Source organism: Corythoichthys intestinalis, chromosome 3, assembly GCF_030265065.1.
Source record: "Corythoichthys intestinalis isolate RoL2023-P3 chromosome 3, ASM3026506v1, whole genome shotgun sequence".
NCBI classification, from domain to species: Eukaryota; Metazoa; Chordata; class Actinopteri; order Syngnathiformes; family Syngnathidae; genus Corythoichthys; species Corythoichthys intestinalis.
In genome coordinates this window covers 18,932,956-18,960,579 of record NC_080397.1, presented here as the reverse complement: position 1 = coordinate 18,960,579, position 27,624 = coordinate 18,932,956, and the positions used below count along the sequence as shown (strand labels likewise).

The following is a 27,624-nucleotide window of genomic DNA, read 5'->3' as shown; positions in this document are numbered from 1 at the left end:
TATACATGTTTGTAAGTACCATGGTGACATTGATCCAAGTTTTATTTGCTCATCTCTGGCATTCTGCATTTTATTAGTATTAAGCTAGTTAGCTTTTGAAAGGAAAAATAATGTGGCTTGGTTAGATGAACAACATACGGCTCAGGTTTGGGTTTACAGTATCTTTAGAAAGAATTTACACTGGATGTCGGATAATCAGCTTAAAATAAGCCTTTTTCCCCTCTTTTGAATAACTGCTGCTTGATGTAGGGGAAGTTTGGTGACGCTATAGCAGTACAGTATTTAAGAGAAAATCAGTGCTAGCAAGTTGCAACATAAAGCATAAAAAAAAGACCAGAGTGCAAGATTGTATCTCGAAATTCATACTCATAACCCAAGTTACCAATACATTAAAATTCGAGCGAAAGGCATCTTTAAAACAGGTAGCCCGAGTCCATCACTCACTAAAATGACTCAGGTGTCACAATGTCTGCTGCTGCTGCTTTTTTTGACGCATTGAAAAGATCCGATTAAGTAATTATTTGTGTTAACACGATGAAACTTGTCAGCTCTCCAAAGAATGAAAGCTGGAAGTGAGCAAGAAAATCCCCACCGTGCTGCTCTGACATCTTCATAATTGCTTTGGAGCACTTCCAAGGGAACATCTGAAGGGAATATGATTTTGTTTTGGAGCCAAATGTCTCTGAGTGTCAGTCTTATCAGCACTTCCATCCATCCTGCTCTATTTTCCGGTCTTATGTTTGTTCCCCTGCGCCTCTCTCACACAAGGGTTGGACTCTTGAGTGGACAGGACTCAAGATGGTCCCGATGCATTACTGCATATCACGCTATAACATACACACTATAACAAAATCAGGAGCATAAATGCCTCTCTGTTGAGGACACTATTATTAAGGGATGCCATTACTGGTTATATGTGGTAGACAATTATAAATAGTGTGGCTCAATCTGTTGTGTTATTTAGGCTTCATTTGAAACACTTTTTTCCAAAAATGCATTTGGAAAATAGAGGTGTCCCCGTAATAGACACTATATTTACATGACACTCCACTTACACGACATTCCATATCGGTCCTGTGCTGTGCAGATCGGTCGCCTGGTGATCGGCCACAATGGCCTCCTGTCCACCCCTGCTGTGTCCTGCATCATCAGGAAGATCAAAGCTATCGGTGGGATCATCCTCACAGCCAGTCACAACCCTGGAGGCCCCGGAGGGGATTTTGGTGTTAAGTTTAACGTAGCTAACGGAGGTGAGGATGGACTATGGTCAGTGGAGCAATATCTCAGTAAGACTGAAAAATTCTTTACCTTGTACGCTCATTGGTTTCCTTTGTTTTTCGCAATAGGTCCATCTCCAGACACGGTTATGGAGAGGATCCATCAGGTGAGCCGCACGCTCGAGGAGTACGCCATCTGCCCTGACCTCCGCATCGACCTCTCCAGACTGGGACGACACGACTTTGACCTCGAAAATAAGTTCAAACCTTTTCGAGGTACACCTGTCAGTATTCTTGAAAAAACGTGCTTTCATCCAACCCATCATGCTGTGACTTGCAGTTCTTCTTAGCTGCTGCCTTTGTAAACAGCCTCTGACTGTAAAAATCATTATACTGTACTGTTACTGGTTGATTGGCATTATTTTGGTTAAAACCTCAATGAAAAATGTTGTATTCTTAAAGGCCAAAAATTTAGGGGTTTTCCTTGAAATTGTCCTTAATTCTTTGTAATCCAAAAGGCCTTTTAGTCATCAAATCCTCAGTTTGTGTTTTGGGGTTTCACACCTATGGCAGCAGCGACATTACACAAATTTGCAATTAAGTCAGAATTTGGTGTTAGCCAGCACTAATGTAGCTGTAACGTGGTCTAAGTAAGCATTGGTGTAAAAACAAATTTCTAGGCCCGAGCGTGTTGTATTGTGCCATGTGACGTTATATTGTTAGGTTGCTGCATAAACTATATAGATCACTGCGTGTCTTAAACTGAGGATCCATGAATTACACTTAATTGTGTTTCTAGTGGAGATTGTGGACTCTGTTGAGGTGTATCTCCAACTGTTGCGAAACATCTTTGACTTCAGCGCCATCAAAAGCCTTCTCACGGGACCAGAGCAGCTAAGAATAAGCATCGATGCTATGAATGGAGGTGAGACTGTCATCATCTTGTGGTAAAAACCAATGGAGCCTCCTCCCAGTGTTAATGGCATCTCCTCTGCTGTTACAGTGATGGGCCCTTATGTCCGTAGGATCCTATGCGATGAGCTTGGGGCCCCTGCTAATTCCGCCGTCAACTGCGTTCCGATGGAAGATTTTGGGGGCCGGCCCCCCGAGCCCAATCTGACATATGCCTCTTCACTGGTGGATGCCATGAAAGGAGGCGATTTTGGCTTGGGCGCTGCTTTTGATGCAGACGGGGTGAGATGCTTGCATTGCTGCAGTATAGAGCGTGAGACACAGTGGGAAAGATAGCATGTACTATCTCAGCTATTTGGCACTACACTGACTCAGTGCCACCTCTTAGGGAACAAAGTGGCTTGAAAATACTTCCCTGCTCATGCTAAAATAGGGACAGACTTAGAACTGCACTCTAAAGCACAACTGTGGAAATTAGGAGCAACAGTTTCAGGTTTTTGCAAATACAGTGGGGAGAACAAGTATTTGATACACTGCCATTGGCAGTGTATCAAATACTTGTTCTCCCCACTGTATACTGTAAGTGTGAGGGTCCACCAGTGTTGTTCAAGTTACTTTTGAAAACTAAAGAGTTATATTTACTTTTCTGGAAAGGTAACTAATTATTTCACTAGTTATCAATTATGAAGAAGCCACACTAAGTAACTTTTCAACCCTCATAGAATATTTTAATAACATTTGTAATGCTATGTCGACTGACAACTGGTTGAATAACACCCTGCCACACAAAAAAAACTACAAATGTGCTGACTGCTTTACGGCATATGTCAGTTCCCCCTTTCCCCATTCATTAAGTCGATTCGACCAAAGCTGTCAACATAAAACACCACAGATGGTGCTCTCAAATAGAGCGACATACTGTGGGGCAAATAAGTATTTAGTCAACTACCAATTGTGCAAGTTCTCCTACTTGAAAAGATTAGAGAGGCCTGTAATTGTCAACATGGGTAAACCTCAACCATGAGAGACAGAATGTGGGGGAAAAAAAAAAATCACATTGTTTGATTTTTAAAGAATTTATTTTCAAATTAGAGTGGAAAATAAGTATTTAGTCACATACAAACAAGCAAGATTTCTGTCTGTCAAAGAGGTCTAAATTCTTCTAACGAGGTCTAACGATGCTCCACTCGTTACTTGTATTAATGGTACCTGTTTTAACTCATTATCAGTATAAAAGACACCTGTCCACAACTCAGTCAGTCACACTCCATACTCCACTATGGCCAAGACAAAAGACCTGCATCGCTACAGAGCATTTGGATGATCCAGAAGAGGACTGGGAGAATGTTATTGTCAGATGAAACCAAAATAGAATTCTTTGGCAGAAACACAGGTTCTTGTGTTTGGAGAAGAAAGAATACTGAAATGCATCCGAAGAACACCATATCCACTGTGAAGCATAGGGGTGGAAACATCATGCTTTGGGGCTGTTTTTCTGCAAAGGGACCAGGACGACTGATCTGTGTAAAGGAAAGAATGAATGGGGCCATGTATCGAGAGATTTTGAGTGAAACTCTACTTCCATCAGCAAGGGCATTGAAGAAGAGACGTGGCTGGGTCTTTCAGCATGACAATGATCCTAAACACACAGCCAGGGCAACAAAGGAGTGGCTTTGTAAGAAGCATTTCAAGGTCCTGGAGTGGCCTAGCCCGTCTCCAAATCTCAACCCCATAGAAAATTTGTGGAGGGAGTTGAAAGTGTGTGTTGCCCAATGACAGCCCCAAAACATCACTGCTTTAGAGGAGATCTGCATGGAGTAATGGGCCAAAATACCAGCAACAGTGTGTAAAAAGCTTGTGAAAAGTTACAGAAAACGTGGCCTCCGTTATTGCCAACAAAGGGTACATAACAAAGTATTGAACTTTTGGTATTGACCAAATACTTATTTTCTACCATGAATTGCAGATAAATTATTTAAAAATCAAACAATGTGATTTGTGTTTTTTTTTTCCCCACATTCTGTCTCTCATAGTTGAGGTTTACCCATGTTGACAATTACAGGCCTCTCTAATATTTTCAAGTGGGAGAATTTGCACAATTAGTGGTTGACTAAATACTTATTTGCCCCACTGTAGATGCCTGTAAAATGACAGATTGACTCACATGCCGGGACGCTGCATGGGGAGACTTTTCACTTGGGCTATAGGGCCGTCATAGAATGAGAAAATGTAGAGAATTACATTAGAAGTTACAGCAAAAAGTAATTTTGTTATGCAATGTAACAAGTGTAAGGACGGTCAGTTAAATGGCATCGTATCAAGGAAGGTAATTTCAGAGACGTGTCCCATTGCTTCAACTTTGATGAGATCAGTGTCAATTTAACGTGTTAGTGTAAGATTGAAACACATCTTTGGAATGTGTCCAAATTCCCCTACAAAGATTGGTCAGTGAAATTTATTAGGTCTTAAGGCAAAGAGATTAATAGTTAAATCAGTAAAAGTATGGTAAATGGTAAAATGAAAAAAAGATTAGCTGTCAAGAGCAACATTGAGGGTTTATCAGGATAAGCATTTTAGAGACATGGAAAAATATGCAGAGGTTGCATTTCTCTAAAAAAAAAGGGCGGGGGCAAAAAAGGTCATGTTTTCTTTTCTTAAAAAAATATTCACTAGTGTAATGCTGGGAAAAGACAGCTGAGCTATTTTCTCCATAAAAACTATTAATAGCTCAAATTTTCCACCAAGTCATCCAATTGTCATAATTTCTACTTATGGTGGACAAAACATACACAAAGTTTCATTCAGAATGATCTTATCGCCAGAGGGGGTGATTTCATTTGAGCGCTCATAAGGATCACAAACTTCACATTCATGAGCGAAGGTGTTTGTGAGATATTATTCAATGCTATCTTATTCAAATTCTCAAACTCCGAAATTACAAGTGGATTGCATAGACACATTCACAACTTTCTGGAGTCTAATGTAACACTGGGTACGCTTACAATCTGATGAGATCCAGTGGTTGAATTGTTAGTAACCATAGCTCCCATTCAAAAACATGGTTGTTAATAAAAAAATGTCCATAGGTGTGAACATGAATGTAAACAGTTGTTTTCCTACATGTTTCCTGCAATTTACTGACATTTAGTCTAGGGTGCCCCTTGCCTCTAGTCTGGTTTTGAAATTAGATACAAGTTCCTTTGATATTCTATCATTCTTCTGTGCTTGTTCTATCAGGATCGCTACATGATCCTTGGCGAGAACGCCTTCTTTGTGAACCCGTCCGACTCTGTCGCCATCATGGCTGCCAATCTCTCCTCTGTACCCCACTTCAGACAGCAGGTAGTCAAGGGTTTTGCCAGGAGTATGGCCACCAGTGCTGCGCTGGACAGGTACAACACATACATTCAGGGATCACATGCCTACATGACAAGTCAACCGCTGCACTCAAAGATAGTTTGGTGATTCATTAGTCTGAAAAGGCATTGGCTTGTACCATATATGCTTAAAGTTTTCCTTTTACTGTATTTCTGAAAACAAAAGTACATTTAAAAACAATTGGGGTATTTTATTTCATTTAAAAGGGACCAAAGCATATTAACTTTGGTTAAACAGTATAATATTTGGCCTTTAAAATGAACCCAAACGAGGCTATTTCTGACCCAATTGTTTTTAAAGTATAAGAATTTGCAATCATATAAACCTCTTTTACACTCACGTGTACACATGCTACTATATACACTTTTACTCGTAGTCTATAAATACAGAATGAAGGGAAGAGTAGAGCAGTGGGCATTTAGTGAATGGGTGTCATTGCTAAAGTTAGGGCCATCAACGTTGTTCCAGAAAAGGGGATGCAATTGATGGGGGTTGAGGGAAATCCCTACTTTACATTTACCACAAAGCAGACCAATAATCCATTCGCTGAAAGTTGTAACTAATTACACACTTGTGCTTTATTTTTATGTTATGACACATTATGCCATTGAAGTTTCAATACAAATTTGTGGGTTGTTTGAGGTAGGGAAGCCAAAAATAAACAGCATATTGGAGGCTGTGGAGTATAATATTGCAGCGTCTTGAGCTCAACCTCAACAGCCAATCAGGTTGTTTCTAGCCATGTCTCCTCACATTTTGCGATGATTTCAAAAATAACGCAACAGTGCTTTGACTTACAAATTTAATGTGTTCTGTGAATGCACTTGCAACTAAGAACACATCTCAAACCAATGTTCCCCTTTGAAATGAATGAAAATGCCACTGATTCCAAAAACACCAACAAAGAAGAAAAACAAAACAAAGATATTGTACTAGAGCACTGGTTCTCAAATGTTGTTATACAGGGACTTGCATTTTCCCACTGTTACAAAGTCCCAAATCGCCACTCACTATGATTAAAGTTCAGAACAATACTTTTCTGGGGTTAAAAATAGACTCTGAAAACACAAACAGGATAATGATATTATAGTTTTTAAAAACAGTTTCAAATCGTTAAATATGCTACCAAAATCATATTGCCAGAGGCTTAGCTGCACTGTATCTTTTTCATGCAGTAAACTAGTGATTCAGCACGAAGCATCAGTTACTACCAGTGTTGGGCACGTTACTTTAAAAAAGTAATTAGTTACATTACTCACTATTTCTTCCAAAAAGTAACTGAGTTAGTAACTGAATTACTCTATAATAAAAGTAACTAGTTACCAGGGAAAGTAACTATTTCCGTTACTTTAAAAAGAACTTGTTGTATGTCAAAGAATTTGAAATTTTCTGAGCAATATTCGAGTCAGTGGAATAGAGAAGAACAGACAGGTAGTTAACTTGTTTGGTAAAAGAACTTGTTGTATGTCAAAGAATTTGACATTTTCTGAGCAGTATTCGACTCAGTGGAATAGAGAAGAACAGACAGGTAGTTAACTTGTTAGGTGCTTCAGCAGATTTGAATTGCTTACCACAGATGTCGACAAAAGCTTTGCCCCGGCTCCCGGGACATAAATTACACATTACATGCAGGTTCTTTCCTTTAATTTCGACAAACTTGAAATAGTGTCTATATCTCCACCTCTTAATGGACAATTTTTCTTCTGACTGCTCTGCCATCCGACCCTGTGCATCTGTTTTGCGTGTGAGTTTGCCGCACGCGCTGTTCCGGTTTGCTTGTGAAATCACCGGCTCTGATTGGCTTACCACGACTCATGACTCTAACCCTCAGCCAATCACAATCACTTCCATTGCATCTCTCGAGGGGCTAGTTTCCCGACAATTCACGTCACCTTCAAAGCGTCTGCCGTCCTCAAGATGGAAGCAGAATTATTGCTGGCTGACAGTGGGAGATGGGAACGAGGCTAGCATCAGGTTTAGGAAACACAGAAACTTTGGAAAGCATTGTCTAATTGAATAAGCAGGGACAAACAGCTTGGAGTCAGAAGTACGTGCGCTATTCTCGAACCTGAACGCACCCCAAGTCTTGGATGACAAATCAACAGAGCAGAGAGTCGACTCGACACGGCTGGTAGTTTCTGCAATTTATTCAGAGTAAGTAACACACCGCTTTTGACCGTCAGTAACGGTAACGGCGCTGTAACGGCGGAAAAAGTAATTAGTTAGATTACTCCGTTACTGAAAAAATAACACCGTTACGTAGCGGTGTTATTTATAATGGCGTTACTCCCAACACTGGTTACAACATGATCCCTCGTTACTTTGTGCTTCAAACTCTTCGCACATATTCCATTTTTTCAATTGAAAAAATACAGTATTCATATTTAAAAATGTTAAGATATATGCATGTATACATTTATAAATGATTGGTTTCTTTTATATATATCTCATTTATATCATAATTATTACATTTGCAATGCTTAAAAGACATTTATAAAATTATACATAGTATACATATCAGGTTTTTGTTTGTTTGTTTTGTTTAGTTTTTTTTTAAATTATACTTTAGGGGAAAAAAGGGGAAAACATGTCTTATATGTGACTCTTTCCAATACTGTTAAATTTGAATAAATACATTGAACACACACACACACGCGCACACACACGCACACACACACACACACACACACACACACACACACACACACACACACACACACACACACAAAATATGTTTGTTGTTGTTGTTTTTTTTAATGTAAATAAGATACGCCTCTACTTCGTGGATTTTCGCGGGGGTGGGGGGGCCCATTAACCGCGAAAAACGAGGGATCACTGTAATGTGAACACTTTTCTGTACTGTATTTCATTTTAAAAAGATTACGAATAAATGCACTATTTTTTACAAGCTCCACGCGACCCCACAAAACTAATCGATCCCAACTCAATAGTTAAAAACTATTGCTCTAGAATATCTTACTTGATAAAATTGGTACAGTAATATCTTAATTAAATAAAATTTACAGCACACAACATAAACTTTAGCGAAGGAACCAGTATCAGGGCCCTTTTAGCCTATCACCCACCCTCCGGCATCTTGTTTATTAATAGAATAGAATAGAATAGAATAGAATAGAATAGAATAGAATAGAATAGGGCGGCACGCTGGCTGAGTGGTTAGCACGTCTGCCGCACAGTTCTGAGATCAAGGGTTCAATCCTGGGTTTCGGCCTTGCTGTGTGGAGTTTGCATGTTCTCCCCGCGCCTGCGTGGGTTTTCTCCGGGAACTCCGGTTTCCTCCCACATCCCAAAAACATGCATGGTAGGCTCACTCTTAATTGACCGTAGGTGTAAGTGTGTGCGTGAATGTCTCCTTGTGCCCTGCGATTGGCTGGCAACGAGTTCAGGGTGTAACTACTGCTGGGATAGGCTCCAGCACCTCCGCGACCCTCGTGAGGAAAAGCGGCATGGAAAATGGATGAATAGAATAGAATAGAATAGAATAGAATAGAATAGAATAGAATAGAATAGAATAGAATAGAATAGAATAGAATAGAATAGAATAGAATAGAATAGAATAGAATAGTTTAATGTCATTGCAATAAGTACAATGAAATTGTGTGGTACAACCAGTGCTGATGTGCCATTATAACATACATAAAGTATACTGTACATATATACATATACACCCACACACACACACCCCACCATATCCAAACAGTACAGTAAGTGCACTGCAGAAATAGTAATGTGACACATCCATCAGACAGCAGCCACTTTAGGAGTCAAAAAGACTAAAAGATATAATGAGAGATCACGTCGTGTTCACTGCAGTGATGGCTCTGGCATAGAAACTGTGCTTGAGTCTGTTTAGGTCTTCAATGTCCTAAAAGTCTGAAAAAGGCAACATTTCAAAAAGTGCATGTTCGAGGTGGGTTTTGTCATTGAAAATGCTTTGTGCTTTCCTGAGGCAGTGGGAGCTATAGAATTCCTCCAGGGACGAAAAGGGGCAGCTGGTGATCTTCTCTGCTGTGTTGATAACTTTCTTAAGTGCCCTCCTACAGTATTTGTTGCTGTACAGCTAAAAAACATAACACTTTTCGTCAAACTAATGATAAACCTTAACCAGGTTTGTGTTTTTCAAGAATATCGGGCTTTCAGGTTTTATGTCAAGAAAAAACTCCCATTTCAAGCCCATGAAAAAAAAGTTCCAGCATGCAGCGCTTTTTGTCGGAATGCCAGATCAAAGCTCTTAAATCCCGGCTGAGCTCTTGTCAGTGGAGACGGGGCATTGGATGCTATGTTTGGCAAAATGTGAAGTCAGGGCCAAAAGGTGCTACTATTTCTTTCACCCCTCCACACTGTTGCTGCTTTGAATGTACTGAGCAGGTTGTGGGGAATTTAATAACCTGGACTTTTGTTCTTGTATTACGTAGGTGTAAACGTGCCGGTTGGAGCTTCGAAGCCATGGTCTTTCCGTATGGAATGTCAGGCTTTCCGGTCAAGCCCACATGGGGGAAGCAACATCGGTTTACTCTAATTTGGTCATTTACGGGATACCTTCCTCATGTAAACAACTGCACTGGGCACTTTGGGGGCTTTCTTTAATGTCATAATTAATGGATGGATACGTTATGTCTGTATAGACACACATATATATATATTTTTAAACCTAAGGAAAAAGCCACAGTGAGAAGGTTTATTTTTTTCACTTTCCTGGATGCTAGGAATTAGGTTGTTGGAAGGTATTTGTATGTTGATGATATATGGTGTTGGTTTGTGTCCTGATTTCAAAGAACAATTCCAAACATAGTGATCATAATTTGTTCTCTTAGTTGAAGCCGGCGGCGCAAATGTGATTCCATTTGATTTCTTCAAAGATTGCTGATCTGTTAGCTATATGATTCCAAATCAGTTTTAGGTTTATGTAAGTCACTTTACGAGGAGTATACTTTTATTGCAATTCTGTGTAATGGCAACTATCAAGAAATGTATTTTCACTTTGAAATGTTATAGTCCACATCTGTTGGAGCCAAATGGTTCTGTGACCCTTCACTCTCAGCAGATTGAGTTGCAGGGAAAAAGGACTAGCTGTGAGTGGAAGCTGGCACCGCCACCTACAGGACTAGAGTCAAACAGTATTGCGATTCTCAATGGGTTTTCAATCTCATTTGCTTTACAATTAATGTGAGCCTTGGTGGAGGTTTCTGTTTCTCCATTTGTATTTGAGCGCTGCACCATTATCTCACAATTCACAACTACAGACTACCACATCTGTAGTTGTGAATTGATTCATGCTATTGCTGACACACAAACATTTAAAAAAGTAACAGCTGAGTCCGTTTGAAATCTTATACTAAGCAAAACATCCGTATCTACAGAGCCACATAAAGAGACTCCTAGATTACTGCATTTTTAAATGAGTTCTTTCCACAGCTATAAACATGGTCATATACTAATATCATTCAAAAGTTACAATTGAATTAAAAATGGCCCACTACCATATAGAACCCTCCCCCCCTCCCCACACACACCCGCCCCCTTTTTTTTAACCATGACCACTATTTGTGGAAATGCAGTTATAAATCCACTTTCTGTAACTGTAGCTACACAGCTATTACACACAAGTGCTCATCTCCTCGCCATGATTCACTTTCAAAGGCAACATGAACTAAGAAACTCACTAACTTTGTTCCCTATTAAGTTAGCTGAAGACCTGTTGGCTTGTCATGAAACATTTGATTTGCTCCATTTCAAGGATCACAGCAACCTTTTACTACTATGGGCTTTCTGTTTGCTGGAAGAGGGACATAACGTGGGCTTCAAGAACATTTGAATGATTTTTTTTTTTCTGATCATAGGGTCGCTAAAGCCATGAAGCTGGCACTCTACGAGACCCCCACCGGTTGGAGGTACTTTGGGAACCTGATGGACTCCGGCCGTTGTTCCCTCTGTGGGGAAGAAAGTTTTGGGACAGGTACCGTACCCCCTCACAGTTAACACAATGTACAACCTATACAAGTATTACCGTGTTAAAAGAGAATTCTATTTTACCACACTAATAATTTTGTTCTCTCAAAATGAAAACAGAAATCGCATGTAATTGACTTTCCGATAATTGAATTTAAAGTGGAAGATCAGAATTTTTCACATAAGGCTTAATGTTCGAGTTAGCGGAGGTTTAATTAGTCGATGGAGTTAATTTCAACCACCATTGACTCGCGCTAGATTAGCCACTCCAGAGCCCTGAAACTAAAAAAATACGTAACTGACAAAATGCATGGAATTTTTTAAAATCAAGATTAAGCCTAATGTAAAAAATTTTGAACTTCAGGTTAGGGTTAACAGCATATGTATCAGTGCCAATGTAAAACAATGCAAATTGACTGCACAATAATCAACAACACACAAATGAATTGCACAGTGCAATAAACACAAAGGTGGAGGTGGGCCAATCCAAGTTTGCCGTACACACATGCGGTCAATTTGGTCACAAAACATTACAGCAACTAAGCACTTTATACTCAGTCGGACTAACAACACATCCCAAAGATGTTCAATGAACATGTCACCTCACGGCATACATGTGCAACACGAATATGATGTACGGCAAAGCTATAAAACGACCGTGCATGTAGGGGGTCTCACCTATCGCTAGAACCCTCCAGAATGAAGGAAAAATACTCACGTTCATTCTTGGAAGTAGACAGATCAACATTCCCACGCACATCTCAACAGGTGGCTGCACTCAGCTCGAATGTGTACTCTGCGCTGGCACACCTCTTCCTCAGTCCCCAAACACTTGGCGCTTTTGACTCGAGCCCAAAACAGGAAGTAACTGTAAGTGGCTACCATGGAAACGAACACTTAACAGATATCTTTCTAGCATTTCTATTCAAAATACTCTTCGTAGCTGACTACAATATTCTTCATTCTACATACATTATGAGACAACAACAAAATAGTAACGCACAGACACTAATGAAACTAATTTTAATCAGATTACTGGTTTGGAAAAATGAACGCGTTAGATTACTCATTACTGAAAGAAAGTAATCAGATCACAGTAACGTGTTACTAGTGACAACACTGATGATAGCTAATTAAGGCAAACATAAATTATACAGTGCCTTGCAAAAGTATTCGGCCCCCTTGAATCACATTTCAGGCTTCAAACATAAAGATATGAAATGTAATTTTTTTGTCACGAATCAACAACAAGTGGGACACAGTCGTGAAGTGGAACAACATTTATTGGATAATTTAAACTTTTTTAACAAATAAAAAACTGAAAAGTGGGGCGTGCAATATTATTCGGCCCCTTTACTTTCAGTGCAGCAAACTCACTCCAGAAGTTCAGTGAGGATCTCTGAATGATCCAATGTTGTCCTAAATGACCGATGATGATAAATAGAATCCACCTGTGTGTAATCAAGTCTCCGTATAAATGCACCTGCTCTGTGATAGTCTCAGGGTTCTGTTTAAAGTGCAGAGAGCATTATGAAAACCAAGGAACACACCAGGCAGGTCCGAGATACTGTTGTGGAGAAGTTTAAAGCCGGATTTGGATACAAAAAGATTTCCCAAGCTTTAAACACCTCAAGGAGCACTGTGCAAGCCATCATATTGAAATGGAAGGAGCATCAGACCACTGCAAATCTACCAAGACCCGGCCGTCCTTCCAAACTTTCTTCTCAAACAAGGAGAAAACTGATCAGAGATGCAGCCAAGAGGCCCATGATCACTCTGGATGAACTGCAGAGATCTACAGCTGAGGTGGGAGAGTCTGTCCATAGGACAACAATCAGTCGTACACTGCACAAATCTGGCCTTTATGGAAGAGTGGCAAGAAGAAAGCCATTTCTCAAAGATATCCATAAAAAGTCTCGTTTAAAGTTTGCCACAAGCCACCTGGGAGACACACCAAACATGTGGAAGAAGGTGCTCTGGTCAGATGAAACCAAAATGGAACTTTTTGGCCACAATGCAAAACGATATGTTTGGCGTAAAAGCAACACAGCTCATCACCCTGAACACACCATCCCCACTGTCAAACATGGTGGTGGCAGCATCATGGTTTGGGCCTGCTTTTCTTCAGCAGGGACAAGGAAGATGGTTAAAATTGACGGGAAGATGGATGCAGCCAAATACAGGAACATTCTGGAAGAAAACCTGTTGGTATCTGCACAAGACCTGAGACTGGGACAGAGATTTATCTTCCAACAGGACAATGATCCAAAACATAAAGCCAAATCTACAATGGAATGGTTAAAAAATAAATGTATCCAGGTGTTAGAATGGCCAATTCAAAGTCCAGACCTGAATCCAATCGAGAATCTGTGGAAAGAGCTGAAGACTACTGTTCACAAACACTCTCCATCCAACTTCACTGAGCTCGAGCTGTTTTGCAAGGAAGAATGGGCAAGAATGTCAGTCTCTCGATGTGCAAAACTGATAGAAACATACCCCAAGCGACTTGCGGCTGTAATTGGAGCAAAAGGTGGCGCTACAAAGTATTAACGCAAGGGGGCCGAATAATATTGCACGCCCCACTTTTCAGTTTTTTATTTATTAAAAAAGTTTAAATTATCCAATAAATTTTGTTCCACTTCACGATTGTGTCCCACTTGTTGTTGATTCTTGACAAAAAATTAAAATTTTATATCTTTATGTTCGAAGCCTGAAATGTGGCGAAAGGTTGCTAGGTTCAAGGGGGCCGAATACTTTTGCAAGGCACTGTATGTAATATTGTGTTTGTTTGTCTGGTGGTACAGCAACAGGCCTAAAATGGTGTACATATACATAGATATTTTTTAAATTTCTATTTTAATATTTTTTTAAATCCATGTTTTCAGTCTCCACTTTTCCATTGGTCAATACAGAACAAGTTTTTGACAACACATTCCACTTGCTACCGAGCCAAAAATCCCTGTATGTTCTCAGATAAAACTAGCTAACACACAAACTAAATGACATTAAGCCAACAAAACTAACATTAGCTTTATCTTTTGTTTACGCTTCCATGTAATTTACCACCAAATTGCCTTGAGAACACATTAAACCCTCAGCATCTTATCTGCTTATTTTGGCTGGGAAATTTATTAAAGCTCATCAATGTATTTTGCTTTCTTATGGTTATTACAACATAGTCCAAAGCTCTTGCCTCTGATTTTTATTTGTTTATCATCAATTGAAAAGAAGGGGGAGGAGCAGAACTAAAATTTTATCAAAATATCTTGCTCCTCTAACCTTCTTTTTCACACATGCTTTTTCCTAGCAGATGAGCACCGCCGACTACCGCCTAATAGATGTGGCTGTGACCCTGGTTGCATGTGTAAATGTTCTTCATTCTACTGCTATAAAAGGAGACCAGTGCTCCCTTTGAATGACTGCAACATGCAAACGTGGCCCACTGAGGCTCACAAGCACATTTGCTTGTGTCTACCTGCCTCCACTGTGTCTCTGAAAAGGTACAGAGCAAAGTAAAGCGGTCTTTGAGCCTGACTATATAGCAGAAAGCAAACTTGACGTCTGGGAGGAGAAAAGTGAAAGGAGCACTCAGAGTAGCTTGACTATCCTTTTAAGGCCAAGAGCTCAAAGTGGAGCTTTGCAGTAAATCACTTTAACTGTGCACGACTTTCCTGCTTTCCAAACTTACGGTCACTGAAGCTTTATGAATATATATTATAATTATTATCATGTGTTGTATATTTGGGGGAGAAAAAAAGCTCATTTTGAAAGAGGTCTGTTCGGCTGTCGTCATGTTATACTAGGATCTGAGTCCTTATGCAATCCCAGACATAGGGAGACAGACAGCAAGACCGGGATTAAATACTGGCGACTGTCACTTTCCTAACAGATGTCCACTACAGCCGCGCAGAAACAACAAGAGAGAGTGTTATGCCATATGTAAGAGCGATGCAAGTGGATGTGGCTTTTTTTTCATATACTCCCTCTCTGCTCCACACCCTTTTAGGGAAGTCTTGCTCACACATTTGTTCTTGTTAAAATGTCACTGTGTTCACAACAGAAACTGTACAGTTGTCTTGGTGACACAGCCCCCCATTCAAGGTTGTATCCTCGCTGTGTGCATGCTTGCAATTTTGAACTACATCCAGTGACTATGTGGATAATAAGTGTAATAGTAATGGGATTTTTTACATGTGTCAACATACAACCAATCACATCAAACTAGCCAAGTCCTCGCTCCCGTTTCGTTTCAACGCACATGCCTGGAAGTTGTAAATTAATGGCTCGTTGGTCTTTAGGTTATTCTTGCTTTTAAACCCCAGAAAGAACTGCAACCTTGATCCAAGTTCCAGAGTTACCATTATCCCAGTTCTGAAGAAGCCTAGACCCACAGACTCGACCATTATCGCTCCTATAGCCCTCACATCCGTAATAATGAAGTGCTTGAAGAAACTGCTGCTCAACATCATCCTTCATGTTGTCATCCTAAAAATGGGCCCCCACAAATTTGCCTACAAGGCTAGGAGGGGTACAGTGTTCATTGGATTCCCCAGGTAACTCTGCCAGATGCTCTTTGTGGACTTTTGCTCTGCCTTCAACTCCCTGCAGAAGCATCCAGTGGTCCAGAAAAAACACCATCTCAATACCTCTCCTCAGCTGATCTAACTCATTCATAACTTCCTCACCGATAGACTAAAAGCAATAAGTGTGGACTCAACCACATCCCTGGTACTTACCATCGACACCAGGGTCCCATAGGAATGTGTGCTGAGCCCTTTCCTGTACATAATCTACACAACTGCCGTAGCATCTCACCCACCACAACATATTAAAAATATTCAGATGACACAGCCATTCTTGCACTCCTCACCGATATTCAATCCATCCGGGACTACTTTAACACAAACATTTTACTAAGTCATGCACAGCCGCTCATTTTGACATGAATGTCAATAAAACAAAAATATATGGTTTAACCTGCTCCCACCCCAGCATCCTATCATCATAGACTCACACGCAGCTGACACAATCGACGCCCTGGGAGTAACCTTGGACAATAAACTAACCTCTAATCAGCACACCACAGGCATTCGAAAAGTCAACAAAGACTGTCACTCAAAATCCAAAGCTCAAAATTTATAGGTTGCACCCCACTTTCTGTTATTAATGTATCGAAGTATTGTTCAGCCCATTCTCCCATACAGTTTCGCATGTTATTTCACTGTGATTTCTGTCACCAACTGAAATACACGCATTACAAATACAGCAGCTAAAATCCCTGGCCCCACACCCATATTACCCGACTTAAATGGCAGGTCCATTTTTCGATTGGTAAACACAATAGTCCAGCATACCACTCACCTACTATGACAACACATCATCACGCTTCCCTCAGGGCGAAGGTACGTAACTAAAGCCCCTTTCACACATTCCTGAACTCCGGATAATTTCCGGGATTTAAACGGGTAGCCCTTATGTGTGAAAGCAATATCCTGGGTCGACTGTGGCGTCAAGACTGTACAAACAGTTTTTAAACCTGAAAAGACAGTCCAGCATCCTTCTTTGGAAATGTGTGGTTTATTTTGTTGCCGATGCTGACAAATAATGATGTAATCTCCGGGTTATAAAATCCCGACAGCCACCTTCCCCGCACACAGAGCTTCGAGGCCCCAACACGGGACAAGTCTGAAAGTGTCCAAATTGGGTTATTCCCGGGACATCTCTTCATGTCAGAAAGCCATGAACGGGTAAATCCCGCGTCACATTACATGGGAATTTACAGGATACAAGTCTGAACGGGGCTTATGATTCAGGAGGGCCCGCCTCGGGAAAAGCCTGATCCCTGCAGCTATAGCTACTCTAAACACTAGACCCAATCCCACCCTAGCTGCCACTATATTGAAAATGTCACCATCTTGCAATGCTGTCTTTTAATTTTTTAATTTTATTTTTTTGTCCTTGAGATCAAATGTCTTGTAATGCAGAGCCAGTGAAAACGAATTTTCCCACAGATACCAATCCCAAAATTAAACTGAAAGTCTTGTCAGTTAGGAGTCAGTGGTGTGTGAGTGCTGAGAAAATAATGTTATTACTTTATATGATAACCTCTCTCAGTTAGGCTCTTTTATGTATTACAAAAAATCATGAACTGTGATTGTTTCAATCAGTCCAAATAAGACAAAAGCACATTAGTATTTCCTCAGATATTAAACTGTGGAGACTTAAGACATCTTATAAACCATCTTGTCTGTTCTGTGTTTAAGGTGATCTTGAGCGGACAGCATTTACCATTCCAGTAGTGTGCATCCATGTTTGATGTAGGGAGTTATGAGACTTTCTTGCTGTCATTTTACTGCAGTTTTTCATGCTAGTGTATTTTATTATAAATATACTGTACTTGTAAAGTTGTTCCATATCATTGCATTCACTGCCTGCTGTTTTTTTTTTTTTTTTTTTTAATAGAACCATTTGAATAATGGTTTTCATTTTTACTTGTTTCATTAAGCGTGTCTACATGCTAGGAACTCACAAACCTCTGCACACCTGTCCATGAAGATACATTAAAAAATTGTCAAATGTTTTTTTGGCATGGATTGGATTATCCAACAGATATGCAGATCTGTCACCTAGTGGTTGTAAATAGAATAAGAAAGAATGTCCGAGCTCTATGAAGCTTGAAGACAAGATTTTGTTTCTCTGTAGTTTTCCCACTAAATGAAACAATTCCTTGTCCACTAGGTTCAGACCACATTCGTGAAAAAGATGGCTTGTGGTCAGTGTTGATGTGGCTGTCAATCATGGCTGCTAGAAAACAGAGTGTGGAGCAGATTGTCCGAGAGCACTGGGCCAAGTTTGGACGCAACTACTTCTGCAGGTAAACGTGTCACTGTGCTCCACTTCTTTATTTGGAGCATGTCTTGTAATACGAATTGCTTGAGGAGTCCCTTTGCCTGCAAATCATCATCCCTTGTAGGGATGCAGCCAAACTTAACTCCTCAGCCTTCACCTTTGTCCACTCGTCCTTCTTAAGTTGGCCTCCTCGATTGCTCTTATTTTTATGTGTCCTCAGTGAGCGGCATACATAATAACTCGAGTTAATGTTCTTGTTGACAGTTCCAACTGTAGCTTTTCATGTTCTCACACACCACTTAGCCAATGCAAAGCAATGCATCAATGAATACAAGAGGCCTTGGTCAGGTAACGTGCTTGCTAATTCCGGTAATGGCACTGTGTAGAAAAAAGCTGTCTTACTTTGTCTCATAGCCTAAATTTTCAGTGGCATAACTACTGGACCGTAATACCATTTTAAACTTCCCAAATATTTGCCAAACAACAAATTACATAAAAAGCAACCAAAGAAAAGTTAATTTTTTTGATACATTAGAGGAGCCATTTTAAGTTAGACATGTTGTCACCCATGATCATGTGAATCAGGTTTGACTATGAAGGCCTCGAGCCCCGCGCTGCCTTCTACCTGATGAGGGATCTGGAGTCGATCATCTTGGACAAAGCTTTCACCAGCCAGAAGTTTGCTGTAGGAGATCACATGTACAATGTGGAGCGGGCTGACAACTTTGAGTACATAGACCCGGTGGATGGAACAGTGGCGAGAAACCAGGTGAGTGGCTGTGTATGTGACATTGGAAATTAAGTAAACATGTGCTATATGAAGTGATGCAAAGCATCACATCATTTTATCGTACACCAACACAACACAAATACAGTAAATGGTGACTAACTGCTACATACAGTGGTATGAAAAAGTATCTGAACCTTTTGGAATGTCTCACATTTCTGCATTAAATCACCATCAAATGTGATCTGATCTTTGTCAAAATCACACAGATGAAAAAAAACTGTCTGTTTTAACTAAAACCACCCAAACATTTATAGGTTTTCATATTTTAATGAGGCTAGTATTCAAACTATGACAGAAGGGGGAAAATAAGTAAGTGAACCATCACATTTAATATTTTCTTGCCCCTCCCTTTTGGCAGCAAGAACTTCAAACAGACGCTTCCTGTAGCTGCAGATAAGTCTGGCACATCGATCAGGACTAATCTTGGCCCATTCTTCTCTGCAAAACTGCTGTAGTTCAGTCAAATTCCTGGGATGTCTGGCATGAATCGCGGTCTTTAGGTCATGCCACAGCATCTCAATGGGGTTCAAGTCTGAACTTTGACTTGGCCACTCCAGAATGTTTGTTTTGTTCTTCTGAAACCATTCTGAAGTTGATTTAATTCTGTGTTTTGGATCATTGTCTTCTTGCAGCATCCAATCTCTTTTTAGCTTCAACTGTCTGATAGACGGCCTCAGGTTTTCCTGCAAAATATCCTGATAAACTTTTGAATTCATTCTTCCATTAATGATTTCAAGTTGTCCAGGCCCTGAGGCAGCAAAACAGCCCCAAATCATGATGCTCCCTCCACCATGCTTCACGGTGGGGATGAGGTGTTGATCTTGGTGAGCTGTTCTATTTTTCTTCCACACATGACGTTGTGTGTTACTCCCTAATAATTCAACTTTGGTTTCATCAGTCCACAAAATATTCTGCCAAAATTTCTGTGGAGTGTCCGAGGGCCTTTTTGCGAACAATAAACGAGCAACAATATATATATATTTTTTTTACACAGCAGAGGCTTCCTCCGTGGAGTCCTCCCATGAACACCATTCTGGGCCATAGTTTTACATATGGTTAATGTGTGCACAGAGATATTGGACTTTGCTTGTGATTTCTGTAAGCCTTTGAGACAGTCTAGGGTGATTTTTACCTCTCTGAGTATTCTGTGCTGAACTCTTGGTGTCATCTTTGGTGGACGGCCACTCCTTGGGAGAGAAGCAACAGTGCCAAACTCTCTCCATTTGTAGACAACTTCTCTGACTGTCAATTGATGAACATCCAGACTTTTAGAGATGATTTTGTATCCTTTCCAAGCTTTATACAAACCAATAATCCTTGATCGCAGGTCTTCAGACAGCTCTTTTTAAATGCATACAGTGGTATGAAAAAGTATCCGAACCTTTTGGAATTTCTCACATTTCCGCATAAAATCACCATCAAATTTAATGAAGATAGCATGCAAACAATGACAGAAGGGGGAAAATAAGTAAGTGAACCTTCTGCCTAAGGAGACTTAAAGAGCAATTGAAACCAATTTTTACCAAACAATTTGGGTCAGGTGTGTGCCCAGTCACTGATGAGTGGTTTAAAGCTGCCCTGTCCACTATAAAACACACACCTGGTAAGAATTGTCTTGATGAGAAGCATTGTCTGATGTACCTCATGGCTCGGTCAAAAGAGCTAAGGTTCGGATACTTTTTCATACCACTGTATGCATTTAATTAGGAGTAATGCATGATCATAAACAAGCCACATTAACATCACCATCCCCTCATGGAGATCATCCTCACACTTTGCGCACTTTGACCTCATTGACTCAAACAAACCAGATTCTTCCACTATGTTAACGACTAGCAGTGTGCCACGAGAGCACCACATTTAAAGGAAATATGAAGGTGCCCACTCACTGTCTGTGAATGCATCGATGAAAGCCCTTCTTTCAAATGCTCCTACCGGCATGTGCGACCAAATTAACAGCGCCCAGTCTAACAAGCCTACTCACAAGGTAGAACAATGCTGTGGTGCTACCATGAACAATTTTGATTATTAAGGTACTCTAGCAGATAGAGCTATTTTGACTACCAAGCATCACCAAATGGCACCAAATTAGAGGAGCACTCTGAAAGAGCAAGCTTCCTTCTAATCAGCCAAATTCAAAGCATCGCCATATTTCTGACCTTTGACTCTTTCTCTTCTCATCATATCACCAACACTGCTAATCTGTTATCAAGTTATCACGAAATTCCTTTTTTGACCTCTCTGACCCTTGACCTCCTTGATGGTTTTAAAATGCTCCCTATTTTGATTGTCATGTTTCTTTGTGTTGAACTGGCAATCGTTTTAGTCGTACAAAAACGAGATGTGACTTCATGTTCATGTTGGCCTCACTGCTCACATTCATACATCATTATTGTCTTGTTGGGAAGCAGACCACCCACACTCTGCCTCATCTAGAGAGATCCATGTTTGGATATAACGTGGATCTTCCATTTTAAACCATAAACGGACACAAACAAAATACACGCACACACTCACTGGAAAGGTCTGCGCACACTTCCTGTATGCGCCCCTGTCCTGCTCAGAAGTTTTCCCAGCTGACTTCATCGGAGCTCTTTCAAACTGTCTGCCGATGACACTTGCCCAACCCTGCTGCATGCCTCATACAAACACACACATGCACTGTACTCCCTAGTGTGTGTACTAGCAATTGGCGCAAACATGCATACCAACACCCCGCCGCTTTGTGCGACACATTTTTGGCAAGGAGGTGAGTCTCAGACTCTCAGTCACCACATTGATGAGAACAAAGTGTTACCATGGTTATGGTTTGGTCCCTCAACCCTTAAATTTGGTTTTAACCCTGACTTTAAACCCTCTTAGGCCTGGTAGCCCTCAGTGTGTGTTATTGTAGCACACATTCCTGCCGGGGCGGAATTATGTCAGCTGTTGTCTCTGCTCTCTAGCAGACAAGAACACACACACACACACAAACACACGTAAACATACATATGCTCTTTTGGTTGGTCTTCCTAAATTGGTCACTTTAATGGGCAGAACTCAAAAACTTGTCCATAGCATATTCATCTAATGAACATATTACATATAAACAGCTGACATGTATTTGTAATTAAACCGCTATATTTTAAATGTCGATTGACATAAATTAAAGCGAAAAACGTCACTGAAAAGCTTCGGTGGTTCAAACATGAAATCCCTTGTAGTTCCACTGCCAATCACCATGGCGACAGCTAACATTCCCTCTGGATTCTAAATGTTCATTGAAAAGTATGAAATCCATCACTGTTGGGCTAACTAAACATAGGCATTTAAAACAGGTAATGTTTCCTATTTATTTTATCATGCAGTAGATATATCCCGTTTTTAACTATCCTTTTTTAAGATGGTATGAAAGAAGAATGGCTGGAAGGAAGGATAAGACTGATCCGACAGGGATAAAAGAAGAAAAAGAGAAAAGAAAGTACTGACACTTAATTCTATCGACCTGGTCAACACATATACTCAAATTCATGCTGGCTCTATGCGTGAGTAGGTATTGGTCAAGGGCGTAGGTTTGGTCTCAACATTGGTAGGGACGCTATTACAGCATAAGCTGCATGTACATTTTTTGCTGGGGACGGGACATTAATAAGACCAAACAGATTGGGTACATTTCTCAAAAATAGCTGGTTAATACATAAAAATGAAAAACATTGAAATTATTTTCATAGGGAGAAAGTCATTTTTCAAAATGCTTGCGTCATATAAAGTAAATTTACAGTGGTTGTGTTTTTGTGTGTGTTTTTTTTTAGGGGGGGGGGCGTTAAAAAATGTATATAGGCTGCAAATATAGACATTTTTTTAAATGATGTAGAAAATAAATACATTTTGATTTATGAATACATGCACAAAATGCACAGTTGGATTAAATTTGACAATAGAAAACATACAGGAAGACACCTCTCTAAGCAGCTTTCTACTCAAGTGTTACAGGTTAAAATGTTCACACAGTTTAATGTTATGCTAAGTCTGATGCAGGTTGGACTTTCAGTAGCAAAAATAGTGGTGTGTTCCCCACCTCCACAACATTGACATATATTTGCAATACTTACAGTGGCTGCTGTTGCTGCTGGCCGGAAAGAAAATCCTAGTAATATCCCTCCTCTTCAATGAGGGCGGAGGAGGCGGCATATTGACATGCATTTCTGTCGGGATTGTGTGAATGTCGGGGTTCTAGTCATCAGCCAATCAAACGTGCGTTTGAGGGGTAAAAAATGGACCGGCACTACTAAATGAAAAGGGGTAAATCTAAGTCTGAACATAATGAAAGTAATTCACTTAATAATGGTAAGGTTAATTCTATTCTAACAACACATGGGAAGACAACCTAAATTACCTTTATAGCTGAACTCATTGTATAATGCAAATAAGGTTGCTTAAAAGTTGGTGGGGACAATTTGAGCATCCTAAAACGTTGGAAGTGTTATGTCCCTACAGTCCCTATGCAAACCTACGCCCTTGGTATTGGTATTACAGTAGCAGTAGTGAGATGTGACTGACTTGTATATGCACTCTTATAAATTTGCTCCTTGTGACATCTAGCGGCTATTAGCTGCTATTGCATATTGTAGGCGCACCTATTTATTGTGTATGCTGTAGCTTGGTTACGGACCTTTGGCTACAAACACTCACATTCAAACCTAGAGGCAGTGAAGTGTGTCTTGTTCAATTACCACGCACGGTTTGGGAATGTAGTACCCATAAAAAAAAATAAAAAATAAAAAAGACACACGCAAGCATGAAAAGTCCATACTGGAAGGTTAGAGGCCAAATTTGAACCCATGGACTCTAGACTGTGAGGCGGATATGGTAAAACAAAATTATTGCAACACCTGTTCAGACTTGCCTATCCATAATAATCACTAATTTCTGGTCTGTTTTATTATTATTATTATTGTTTTATACTTATTACTGCCCTTATATCCTTTTTAGTATTTTAAAATTGCCTCAAACGTTCTATACTTTTATGTTTAAATGTTTTAAATGATTGTATGGCAACCTTGAGTGCCAGAAAGGCGCCTTCAAATAAAATACATTATTATTATTATTATTATTATTATTATTATTATTATTATTATTATCATCATCATCATCATTATTGCGTTGCAGCACAATGCTGTGAATTGCACATCTCCCTCACATTTGAGAGGTTGTGAGTTTAACCTTAGCTCACGCTGATGTGGCTTTTCTCTGTGTATTCGAGATTCCTCCAACTTTCAAAAAGCATGCATTTTACTGCATGCAGTTGTTTAAATTGGTCATAGGTGTCTCAGTGAGAGCACGTATACAATAATAATTATTGAGGATATTTGAAAAAGCTCTTATATTATCTAAACTTTAAAGCCTACAACCAAATAATCATAGGCGAAAAATGAAAGTATGACACAAGACAGGAGAGAGAAGACCCTGACGATGAAAATATAGGCATGCACTTTTTCCCCTCAGGGTCTGAGAATCGTCTTCAGTGACGCATCTCGCCTGGTGTTCCGAATGAGCGGAAGTGGTGGTGGCACGGGCGCCGTTATCCGCGTTTATGCAGAGAGCTTCGAGAGAGACCCTGAAAGACATAGCAGAGAGACCCAGGTACTCAATGGTTGTTCATGTGTATAGAACTCATCGTGCATACATAATGACAAGCCTTATTATACCTGTTTCTTTGTAGGGTATGTCGGAACACTCACTCACTCACTCACTCACTCACTCACTCACTCACTCACTCACTCACTCACTCACTCACTCACTCACTCACTCACTCACTCACTCACATTGAAGTGTGGTTATTGGTTGACACTGGACTCCAATCTATATCTATAAAACTGCATATTGGCAAGATAGGTGCTATTTTAACATATATTTACATGACAAAACGAATGACTGAATGTATAAATAACCATTCCGCAACCACGAAATTAAAATTGTAGTATCCAAAATATTATTCGGGCATCTCAAATGTGCAGTGAGTCCGATTTAGAATGAGCTTTTTTTTTTTTTTTTTTTATACATAGCATAAATGAATTGTATAAATATTATGACTAAATATTTTTTTTTAATTACAGTGTTATTGTTGCAAAAGTAAGACTGTATCACAATTGTTCTGTCACCATCTACTTCATGAAATGACTTCCTTTCTAATAACATAACTTTAGTTTTGCAATACTGAGACTGAATTGTCATTAAAAAAAATTTTTTTTTTCTTCAGAACTTTTCTCATATTAAATATATGCACTCATAAAATGGCAATTTTAATCTCAATTTTATTTTTCATTCAAATGATGGCTTTTCTTTATATTGTAATTTTACAAACTTATTACACAACTAGGACTATTGTTCTTTGGCAATTTCCTCAATGTTTTGGAATAAGTGTTAGCCGCAGAAAAACACCCCTATAATTGAAACGTTCATGTTTGGTAAACTAAGAAACTGATATTAAAAATACATCCTGATTCATTTGACGACCTACCTTCAATATCATCAAACACGATGGCATTTTAATTTTTCATTTGTAAGTTACAACTACAGTATACAACACTGTGTGATTGTTCCAGCGTTTGTGAAACGACGTAATAATATACCAACACCAGATATGTGGAGTATGCACTTGTAGGCCATTACATTAGATACACCTTTAAAGTGTAGTGAGAACCGATACGAGAGAGATTTGATTGACAATGTCAGAGAGGTATTCCTTGAAAAATATGTTTGTTGTATTAGGTCTTGTTTGCTTAGGTCTGAATTTCACTGCGTCATTCTGGGTAGTAGTAGTCCAAAGCTGTGTGTTGTTCAACGCAGGTGGTGCTGGGTCCTCTCATTGCCATCGCGCTCAAGCTTTCCAACATCCACGAAAGGACAGGACGCCGTGGGCCGAACGTGATCACATGAATGTAGGGAGGGGGAAAAAAACCACATTGCTCCGCAAATATAAAGTGCCTAGAAATCAGACTGGCCTGTAAGTATATTTAACAAAAAAAGAAAACTGTTCTAACTACAAGTTTTTTAAGTATAGATGAAAAATGTGAAAACACGACAAATGAATGCCAATGTGCATTTATTTGTGCTTTATGGAGTTGTTTAGCACCTACCAGGAATTATCAACACATGCTGAGACACTTTTCCCCCCATGTTGTTTCTATGAGCCACTAAAAAAACACTTTCTTGTAAACTCAAGCCGGCAATTCATCACAGCTAATAAATCTTTGTGAAATGAATATGACTGAGTTTTATATCAGTAGCAGGATTGAGAATTTGAAACAGCACATCAATTAGTAAACTCACTTAAATTTTCCCGTTTTGTCTCCCAATCCGCAATTTGGGAAACCGTGGTTTAGAGGAATTCAAGGCTGCATGACTGACACAGAGAAAAGGAATGCGTAAATACACTGATTGTTGTCATTACAAGTGGAGGATGTGCCAGCGGATATCTGCTTGGATGTCTGTAACAGCCACGTTCTTGCACATAATTGCACCATTCAGAGTCAGACCCTTTCAGGATGTCCAGGGTTATATTTTATCAAATGCATTTTAGTTTCATAACATTCTAGTGGTCAATTAAGCCAAAGAGCACCGCATCTTGTAAATAGGTTGTGTTCAGACTGTCACTGTATGCATATCTGATTCCAATTGGATTCCTCCTCAAATCTGATTTTTAGGGCTGACAGTTCACACAATTTTTAGCAAGTGTCCAAATTAGATCTGGGCCACATTATTGACACAACTGACAGGTTGCTGTGGCAACTAAGGCGTCATCTAGCCTCGCGCAACGTTACGGACAGTCAAAACACATCTGAGCTGTTCAGACTGAGAAGCATCTTGTCCATATCTGATATGAAACTTCCTCACGAATGTGGTTTCAATCCGTCTCGCAGAATCTGATTACTGTGCTTTTTGACTGTTCAGACTACAAAAGAGCCATCCAGTTTACATCTGGACGGGCTAAAAATCTGATTTTGACTGCCAGTCTGAACAAGGCCTAAAACATGTGGTTAGGACATGTCTTGTTGTCTTTCATGTCATTAACAATGCACTGCTTCACAAATATTGCATGTGGAAAGTACAGTGCCTTGGAAACGTATTTACAACCTTCCTGATTTCAGATTTTGATCTTTTGCAAAGCCAAGGAGAAATTTGGGCATCCTTATTTCCACAACATTGTTTGAATGTGGTCATTTTGGAGCGTTTTCTAGTATGAAATGCCTGTTAAAGGTCAAACCATGCCATTTCCATTCTTTAATTTTGATTTTATAGCCTGGTTCATTTGGTCAGGTAATGGATAAGTTATTTATTGATTCAACAAATTGCCTGTTAATAGAGGCATTGAACTCGACTGTTCAAAAATTTTGCCCAATCCCAACTAATAATTTACCAACAAAGGGGCAAGGGGCTCTATTCCTTTTTTTTTATTGTGATTAATATTTTTAAAAAAAATAAAAAATAAAAGTGTTTCCCATAGTGTACAGGCTACCACCGAGACAC

The 27,624-nt window shown here is 39.7% G+C and overlaps 1 protein-coding gene across 1 annotated transcript in view; it reads left to right on the top strand.

Annotated features, from left to right (window-relative positions):
* Nucleotides 1-26,420, top strand: part of pgm5 (phosphoglucomutase 5) — a 28,383-nt gene extending 1,963 nt beyond the window's left edge. Inside the window, exons 2-11 of the mRNA XM_057832850.1 lie at nucleotides 1,088-1,250; nucleotides 1,347-1,493; nucleotides 2,017-2,142; nucleotides 2,221-2,411; nucleotides 5,367-5,521; nucleotides 11,369-11,484; nucleotides 18,216-18,351; nucleotides 18,912-19,095; nucleotides 24,601-24,738; nucleotides 25,945-26,420. Coding sequence (XP_057688833.1) covers nucleotides 1,088-1,250; nucleotides 1,347-1,493; nucleotides 2,017-2,142; nucleotides 2,221-2,411; nucleotides 5,367-5,521; nucleotides 11,369-11,484; nucleotides 18,216-18,351; nucleotides 18,912-19,095; nucleotides 24,601-24,738; nucleotides 25,945-26,034 — 1,446 coding nt within the window. The 3' untranslated portion in view covers nucleotides 26,035-26,420. The remainder of the gene's footprint in view (nucleotides 1-1,087; nucleotides 1,251-1,346; nucleotides 1,494-2,016; nucleotides 2,143-2,220; nucleotides 2,412-5,366; nucleotides 5,522-11,368; nucleotides 11,485-18,215; nucleotides 18,352-18,911; nucleotides 19,096-24,600; nucleotides 24,739-25,944) is intronic.
* The last annotated feature ends 1,204 nt before the right edge of the window (nucleotides 26,421-27,624 follow it).